Source organism: Rhamphochromis sp. 'chilingali', assembly GCF_963969265.1.
Source record: "Rhamphochromis sp. 'chilingali' genome assembly, chromosome: 17".
NCBI lineage: Eukaryota > Metazoa > Chordata > Actinopteri > Cichliformes > Cichlidae > Rhamphochromis > Rhamphochromis sp. 'chilingali'.
Window position 1 is genome coordinate 6,700,922 of NC_137944.1, and position 9,310 is coordinate 6,710,231.

Here is a 9,310-nt window from a genome sequence, read left to right on the forward strand (position 1 = left end):
GGCAAAAAGTACATTCCAAAAACAGTTTCATTGCTGAGACCCAGTCTAACTAAACTGAAAATACAAACAATAACTAAACAGGAGGGAAACACAGCTGGGACAAATCAGGGCTAATGAGACAAGGAAAGCAAAACCAGATACATTAACATGAGACACAGACTTTCAAAGTAAAACAGGAAACATAACACAGGGGATACAGCTGACAGGAGAGACAGCAACTATGGAACACAGACAGAAACCAGAAGACTAAAAATCTAACATTAGCCACACAGAGAACCTAAACTTAGAACAATCATATAACCCATTAGACAAAGAAAGCTAGAATATAATGAAATAAACAAAGTCAAAGAACCAAAAACACAAAACACTGGATTGATGACCCAGGCACCCTAACAGGTTTGATTTTTTAGATTCATTCATCTTTTATTTACAGTCTATGGAAGTAATCTAAAAGTAGCTGGAAACATTCCAGTAATTCCTAAGGAGGGAAAATCAGTCAAATCTGAATAAAGTATGTTAAGTTTCGACACTCTTTATATTTAGAGGGCACAGTTTCACTATACAGTGAAGAGCACAATGACTCTCCTGGAAATAGCACACAGTGAAAAGAGCTTCCTGTTTTCACTTTCATTCCTATTTTAAGTATTTGCAGCACTTTTAGAAAAGTCTCTATTTTAAGAATTGAACAGAATATTTTTTTAAAGCTACAAAGACAACAGAGACATAAAGAAGCGTGTTAGAGGAGATCGAAAACACTTTATGGAGTGGTCTCTCACTGCAGACTCCCTCTGTGTCTGACCGGCATCTCAGCCAAGACAGAGTGACTCACGCATCCTTTCTCTCCATGGGTGCCTGCTCTGCTTTGTAACCAAGCAGAAGGAAAACAACACTCTTAATATCTGTGTCTTTGATGCAAGTGCTGCTTTCCACTCCATCTGTTTCTATCTTTAATGCTGAGATTTTTTTCCTGTCATTGTCATAGTTTTTTGCGTTGTTATTTGAGTATGATAAAAGCAGTCTGCACCCACCCAGGTTCCTCCTGCTCAGCCTCTCTGCAGGAGGTCACATCTGACTATAAGACAGCTTATATTTGAGCTTAAGGGCTGTTAAGCTCTACATTTGGTCACCCCTAGTAGTGAATGGTATCCCTGTTTGAAACAGCAGTCTTCTCCACTCCGATCGTTTCTTTTCCTTACATTTACATCTGCATGATTGTCCTCCCATCACTGCACTGCTGAGCATCTCAAATGAAAATATATATCCTGGCAAGTTCTCTTTACACTCAACTTGAGTGCCTCCCAGAAGTTACCTATAAGGTACAGGACGTCAGGTCGTTATGGTCATTTTAGTCCACAGCCATGATCTCAGTCAGGCACAGCAGAGCACAGAGTCATCCTCTTTCACTCGTCTCCTTCCACGCTGATGGTTATTGTCTGTTTATGAATACAGCTGGCAGCCTTACACATGTGTCATTAAATGTGCATAGACTTTGCAGTGTGTGCCAGCTGGCCAGAGAAATCTGTCTGATCTATCTGTCCCTACTATCTCACCAAAAAGGTTGCCAACAACATTGTCTCATAGCTGATTTGGAGCTTATAAAATCCATGTCGATGTCAATCCGTCAGCGTTCACCTGAGCCCATCCCTGTGGAGCTGTTAGCGATATAGTGCCAGGTAGTCCAGTGCTGGATGTTGGCTCTCTGTGGCTTTTATCACTCTGCTGGAAAGATCAAATTCAGCTGGGTATGAACCATATTGGGAATATTAGCACATTTATCATAGATATGTGGATGAAAGTGTGGGTCGTAATGTGATTCTGCTCAGTGTGAAGACTGATAAATTAGATGGAGAAAGGGAGGATTTGTCACAAAAAGATAATAATAAAGGATGCAAAGATTAAAAAACTGACATAAATTAGGATAACTTTTATGTGCATGAAGCTGTTAAATCAAAGTGAAGTGGTCGCTTCTTTCCATCTTCATCATTACGCTGAGTGAAGAGCGGTTGCTGCTGCAGCTCATCAATCATTCCACCGTGGTGCGATGCTGCCACTCCATGGTGGACTGAAGGAGTGCATGCCACTGAACAAACAGATCCATGTAATCTATATCAGTTTTCACAAACAAATGAAAATAAAGCCAATACTTCAATTGTAATCTTTATTTATTGTCCATTTACATTTTCTTAATCTTGCAAATCCTTCAATAAAGCAGTTATCAAAGTGCTGTTGAATCTGTTCAAGCTGAAACCGAATGTCACCCTGAAGCCCAGAGTTCCCTGATTAGCTTGTCGTGCTGAAACTTTATCTGCTCACAAGTCAGCAGTTGTTTTAGTTTGCCAAGAGACACATCTGTTTAATTACTGTATGTGTGTTGCCTGTGAGGTTAAACCTGCGGGTTGCTTGTCACTTTTCTGAACCCCGTGGTACTCAGAAGACTGATTGAGCGTAATGATGCGTCTCTAATTATACACTGGTTACAAGTAGAGTCATGTGAAGTAGACTGGCATTTTCTAAAGGTCACTGCAGGGATTTTGTCTATAATAGAAACATTTATATTTTTCTATCAAACATTAGCAAGATTCTCTAACTACAATTTAGAAATGGATTTATGATGGTGAAACTTTACACCATTAAACAAAGTCACCTGGGTATACAAGACAGAGAATTCAACCCAAGATTGACGGCTTATGTCTACCTATAACGTGTGTGCTCTAGTTGGAATATTAGCAAAAGATCTAGCTTTCAAAAATCTCTTAGGTTAGCAAACCTGTAAAAATATGACACTTGCTCCACTGGTTAAATATGAAGGTAAAACGCAGGTTCATTCAGTTAAGTCAGTGTTTTGTTAGACTAAGACCTCCTTAGGATCACATATTTGTGGGAACATTAGCATGCTAGCACAGTAAACTTTAGCATGCTAGCATGGTAAACTTTAGCATGCTACATATCAGCTAAAACGGATCAAAATTCCATTTAGCTATGCCATGAACTGTGAAAGCCTTAACAAGCTTAGGTTTTAACATGTAATTGCCAAGTTTTACTTTGGTTTTCTGTCGTTTATGGGATTGCATAAAACGTCATGGAAGCCATACAACATAACTGGCTGTAAGTTATACATTCATTGAAACTAAAGGCAACTTCTAGAGCATACAGCCATAGTTTGCAACTAGAAATGTAAATAACGTGGTTTCTTCGCTACAGTAATATATTTATAACACTGTGTGGTCACTATTGGTTAAGTTGCATACCACATACATTACTTGTGACCTGTCTGATTGCAAGCAGGGGAAACTTGTTGCATATCTCATCCATCTCTCTTTTCCATTGTTCTTTTCTCTCTCCAAAAAAAAAAGTTAAAAAAAGACACAAATCTTTAAGAAAAAAAAGAAAAGAAATCAATCAATATAGCATGCTAATTACGTACCATTTGAACCGCTCTGAGCTGCGAAGCATCATGCAAAGCCAAAGCTCCCACGAGTTTCTCGTATCACTCCACATTACAGTAGTTCAAATATTGTTATAGTTAAAATACTTCCAAATACAAAGGAGTGGAGGGTATTTTGGATAAAAACACATCACAGTGTCTAAGATCCTGTCAGGTGCCACGTGGGGTTAAAACAGTTAGAAACATATTTCACTGAAGTATAAAACAAACCGTCTGTGCCCTCCTGCCTGTGTTCACCCAAGAGAACTATAATTCCACTCCTAAGGCACCAAATGGCTTTCTATATTTGATTTGGATTTTGGAACACAAGAACAGATGGCATTGAATGCTTCAGTAATATACAACACATTTTGTACAGCTGCATCCTAATCTTTTTGCATTTGTGTGTAATCAAACTATAAAATGTTTGACAAAACTTTAAATTATTACTTTCATGCTATAGTACATCACCATAATGGTTAACAATATAATATCTCTGCATTGTGCTCACAGTTCATTTATTAACATTCAGTGCACTGTTACATATATATATAAACAATTCAGTTGTTCACTCCTTGTCTTCGCTATGAAGACAAGGAGTAGTAAGAGAAATACTTAGTCAAGAACCAAAGCATGATTTAATGAAACACTTGTTTTTGGACACCTTGGTTATTGGGTCATCTCAGGTTCCAGACCTCTTGTTGACCTTTATCCAGATTTCTTATCTGACTCCTAAAGTAGTAGCACTAAGCCGAGGCAGTAGATACTGTGGTCAAGCAAACATGTACTTCCATACAGTTAAAAAATAGAAAAAGTTCATCATCTGAATTTTACTTTAACAACTTTTTGTTTTGTCCTAAGATAATATCCCCTCCCTCTACCAGGTCACCAACATCCAAAGTCCTTTTGTCTACTTCCCTGCGCTGGTGTTGTGCTTGGAGTTATGTTTCTGTGCAATGCCATAGGGAACATGTGCAGCGATGGTACCCATCTCTGCCGCTCCCTCTATGTGAAACATTTGATCATCGAAGTAGATGTGTGGCCTTATCTTCTCAAGCATAGGGCCCTTTGGTGCTCCTGCAAGGAACAAGGCCTCATCGATCTCCAGCCCCCAGGCCCGAAGTGTCTTGAGAGCCCGAATCCCAGAACTTGCTGCACTACGAGCTGTGACCAGGTAGGTGCGGATAGGGCAGTCCAGACGCTGGCCTTTAGCGTAAAACTTTTTCTGGAGCTTCCCCAGTGCCTCTAGGAAGCCCTTCAGGGGACCCTGCCAAAGAGGAAAAGCTAGTGAGGACCTGCTATCTGTTTTCTTGTATATATGTTAAGATTTGACTCATCTTTGACTTGTCACGCATCAGCTTTATGTGTATGTAACACATACAAACCCTGATTGAGCTAGCACCATTTTATTGTAATGTAGCACAGCGTGAGGTATGCACTGCTAATTTCCGAAATTGCTGGTTGTCAAGGAGAATGACATGTCAACTGACAGTCTTTAGAAACAATTTATTATTTCATTTAATTTTGCATAATATATTCATAGAATAATCAGTTACTGAAATGGATTTCATGTGGAGACCATATGCACGCTCATCATTGAGGCTGCTTGGAAAAGATAATATTAGGAAGAATATAATGTTTTTAAGGATTGCTACACTCTTTGGAGTCATCTCAGTATGGGATATTGTGTGTGTAATCTGCAGTTAGTTTTTCTTTTCTTTTTCTTTGAAATTTAGCCTCAGGTATTAACCTTCTAAGCTCCAAGCTAATTGCTAATCTTATTTTAAAGAAAGGCAAAACTGAATTTTCAAGGAAGAAAATGTGAAATATTTTTTGTTGTGTCACCTGAAATTTTTTTTCTTTCTTCTCTGATTGCCTTGAAAGAACAATTTAACAAAAACAAACAACCCTATTCTGATAGGGTTATGGGTTGTGACCAATGACCTCGGAGGGTTAGGGTGCAGGATGTACTTTATGTTGTCACCAACACCACGGATCCTGTTAAGAGAAACGTATTAACAAAACACCCTGCCTGTCTTCTTGTTAAAAGGAAGTTTTTCTTTCCCTCTGTCACTAAAGTGCTAGTTTAAACTGTTGTTGATGTTTTCTCTCTGTTATTGTAGGGTCTTTACAATAGAAAGCACCTTGAGGTCACTGTTGTTGTGATTTGGTGCGCTATAAATAAAACTGAATAGAATAAAAATCAATGCAAAGAAATTCAATTAAAGAATACCAACATGGTCCAGTAGCCTGTCCTCATTTTCCTTCTCATGTTCGAAGAATTTGTCCAGCCCATGGGCCTTGAAGATGCGTTCTGACTCATCTGAGAAGAGGACAGCATCGCCATCAAATGCCACTCTTAGCTGGGACTCGGATACCTCTGTCATCTTCTCCGGCATGAACATTGTGGCTGCTGCGATGCCTGAACACAAATGCATAAGACAATAAAGGGCTCAACTATCACTTAGCTAATTACAGCTAAAGAGAAGTTGTGTTTGTACACTTCATTTGTTTTTAACATTAGTACATTATGATTAATTCCTTCACTTCCTGCACTTAATTCTGAACTGCACTCTCTGCATTTCTTCTTTAGAGGGAGTCAGGAGTTGCGTTCCCTATCAGATATTTTGCCCTGCTTCCTTTACTTCATGTTTCAGTTCATGGCTAGTCCGTTTTCCTTTCATTGCAGCAGCTCAAACTGGTACTGAATAGTGTGTATGGTCCCCACAGGCTCATGGGGGATGTTGCTAATAATATGATGGATGGTGTCCTGGAGGATCTCCCCCAAGATCTGGATCAGAGCATCAAAGAGCTCCTGGACAATTTGAGGTAAACTGGGGGCCAGTCAAGGATATCAATTTCTTAATCTTTCAGGAACCTCCTGCATACTCTCACCACATGAGAGCAGGCATTGTCATTTGCACCTTGAGGAACCCAGGACCTAGTGTACCAGTGTAGGGCCTGACAAAGATCCAAGGGTTTCATCCTAATATTAATGGCAGCCAGTCTGCAATTACCTAGCCAGTATACCTGCCATGGATATCTCTCTGCAGACCATCACTGAAAGACCAACGATGTTACAGACAGTATAACGTTTTCCACAGTTTTTCCAGACTCTTTAATGTCTGTCACATGTGCTCAGGGTGAACTTGTTCTCTCTCTGTGAAAAGCACAGGGTGCCAGCGGTAAACCTGCTAATTCTGATATTCTACAGCAAATGCCCACTGGGCTCCGCGGTGCCAGGCAATGAGCACAGGATCCACTGGCTATCAGGGCACCCTCATAAAGTCTGTTTCTGATTGTTTGGTCAGAGACATTCAAACCAGTGTCCTGCTGGAGGTCATTTTGTAGCTCTGGCAGTGCTCATCCAGTTCCTTCTTGCACACAGAAGCAAATAACAGTCTTGCTGGTGGGTTAAGGGCCCTAAAGTAACTGTCTGTCTCCAGGAATCTTCCCCATGCTCTTGAGACTGTGCTGGGAGACACAGCAAGGCATCTTAATTTAGTTGGTGCTACACTCGGATTAAAAAAAGTGTTCCTTTAATTTTTCTAAACAGTGTTTTTGCATATTGAGTGGTTGAGAATCAAGTAAACAGAGACATCACTTGTTTAGATAAAATCAGCTTTTAAACGTCACTTCAGTTCACAAATAAATCTTTTGATTTTCTAAGGTGCAAAAAAGCATCTTTCACTTCATTCAGTGCTCTCTTTCATTTCCTGCCAGAAACAGAACAAATCAGGAAGGTTTTAACTGTCACCTTCATAGCCGCAGTCCTTAAAAACATGCTCTAACACTCAGAGGAAGTATTAACAAATGGATTTACAGCTAATTAAGAGCTTTCAAGTAAAATGTCAGAACCACTTCCTTTGCTTCACTGCTTATGTGCTCTGTGTTTTTGAGGAGCTGCCTCCCACAGAGGTGCGGCATTACTGGCACGAAGCTTGTAAATGACATGAAGAAAGTCCCTGGAGATGCCTTTACAGCTACAGATGGTTGACAGTTAAAGGAAACCCTTGATCCCTTTAGGTTGTATTGTTCTGTGGCCTTCCCAGTCATCAACGTGGCATGCCCTAAGTAGCATGTGTGTGCACATGAAGAGGGTGACGTTTGCAACAAATGACCAATCACAAGCATGCACAGGTCTCCTGGGAAGCAGAGCGGATATTTTACAAACAAAACGAAAATTATAACGTGAGGTTAAACACAATACAGCTGAAAGCTCTACACCTTGTGAAAACCTGCTGTATTAATATGTGAATGTGACTGTAGTGCAAAGTGCTTCAAGAGGTCAGAAAGACTGCAAAAGTGGTGCATAAACGCAGTCCATTTACAGACAGCCCATAATTAAGTCTCAGATAAAATTCATGAATTCTTTCAGCTGTAACCCAGCAGGGTTAAAACTATGTGAGAGCAAACAAAGAGCAAAGATAAAAACAGAATTCAAACCAGTAAGTGGGTTTATCTGCAAATTTTATATAAGGTCATAAAGTGCATGGCTTAGACCGTCCTGTGTTGGGATTACATTTCTATGTTAAGGCTGATAGAAAAATAAAACTGATTTGCTACTTGAGGCCAACGGGGAAAAACAAGCTATGAGTAATGTTGCTCCTGAGCTATTATATTTCCTCTCAGTGCTTGTTGGGAAAGAAAAACGTCTCACTATCTTCCAGAAATGGTGATGCGATTTTCTGGCAAACTGATTGGTCAGTAGTAGGGATGGGTATCGTTTAGGTTTTATCCGATACCGGTGCCAAATCGGTACTTTTGAAACGGTGCCGGTGCTCAAACGGTGCTCAAACCGGTGCTTAAAGAATGGAGAACACAAAATTGGTCCAAAAACCTCTCATGTTCAGCTGTTTTTTGTAAAAATATAACAATGTTAGCCTTTTCTGCAGCTATGGGGCATATATGGTATCACTCTTGGCTGGAAGCAGTGCTTAAACAATGGAAAAAACACAAACTTTGTCCTAAACCTCTCATGTTTAGCTGTTTTCCACTTTTTCTTTGGTCATTTTAGCCTTTTTAGCCAGGGTGAAGGGAGTATCTGCCATCAAACAAGAGGACAGCCGCATGTAGCTATGATGATGTTTGCTAGTTCACCTTACATGCATTAATGTAATAACGTGGTTAGCCTACTCAACATAAATTAGCTACTCACGCAGAGAAGAACGGCTGCTGCCACCATCATCCGTCATCATTTCTGCTACACTGGCAGGGCTAGGGGCCAGGACTCTCCTCTTCGTGTTTTTGGGGGATGTTGCATAACAGGCAACCCACCCGCAGTAGATGTGCTCGGTGTGAGGTCTCGCAGCAAGCTATCAAATACGGCGCATTTCTGGGCTTTTAAAAAAAACGCTATGCGTCGCCAGGTGTTTCATCGGATTTGAGGTGTTACCTCCTTTGACAGTATCACAGTATCAGCTTAAAGCACTTGTTGCAGGCTGCTGAGTTTGCATATTTTGCTATGAAGTAAAGCCAGACTTTTGACCGCTTCGCCTTGGACATTTTTAATCTGTAGCTCTGCTCTAACAGAACGTACGTACCTGGCCCCGCCTACTATCCTCGGAAACGTAAAATGATTGGCTAGAATCTAAAGTGTATCACAGCTCAGGGAAAAAAAGCACCGAAATAAAGCACCGAAATGTGCGCTGCTTTTCGGTCTGGTTACTACCGTTTATGTCAGAACCGGTGCCATCATGGCACCGGACACCGGTACCCATCCCTAGTCAGTAGGCACTCATTTTGCACTTGTGGATTTCTTACGTGCTCCAGAGCAGGTTTACTGTGCGACAGAACTTAAACCATAGCCACTTGAAGCTTTACACAGCCAGTTAATTTTCCTTAAATTTGTCTCAAGTTTATACACCCAGTGACACAGATTGTGTC

General features: G+C 40.5%; 1 protein-coding gene across 1 annotated transcript in view; it reads right to left on the reverse strand.

Moving 5' to 3' along the window:
• Nucleotides 1–2,173: 2,173 nt before the first annotated feature.
• nt5c1aa (5'-nucleotidase, cytosolic IAa) overlaps nucleotides 2,174–9,310 on the reverse strand; it is a 48,527-nt gene continuing 41,390 nt past the window's right edge. Inside the window, exons 6-7 of the mRNA XM_080863961.1 lie at nucleotides 5,662–5,846; nucleotides 2,174–4,691 (exon numbers count right to left, since the gene is read on the reverse strand). Coding sequence (XP_080720087.1) covers nucleotides 4,335–4,691; nucleotides 5,662–5,846 — 542 coding nt within the window. The 3' untranslated portion in view covers nucleotides 2,174–4,334. The remainder of the gene's footprint in view (nucleotides 4,692–5,661; nucleotides 5,847–9,310) is intronic.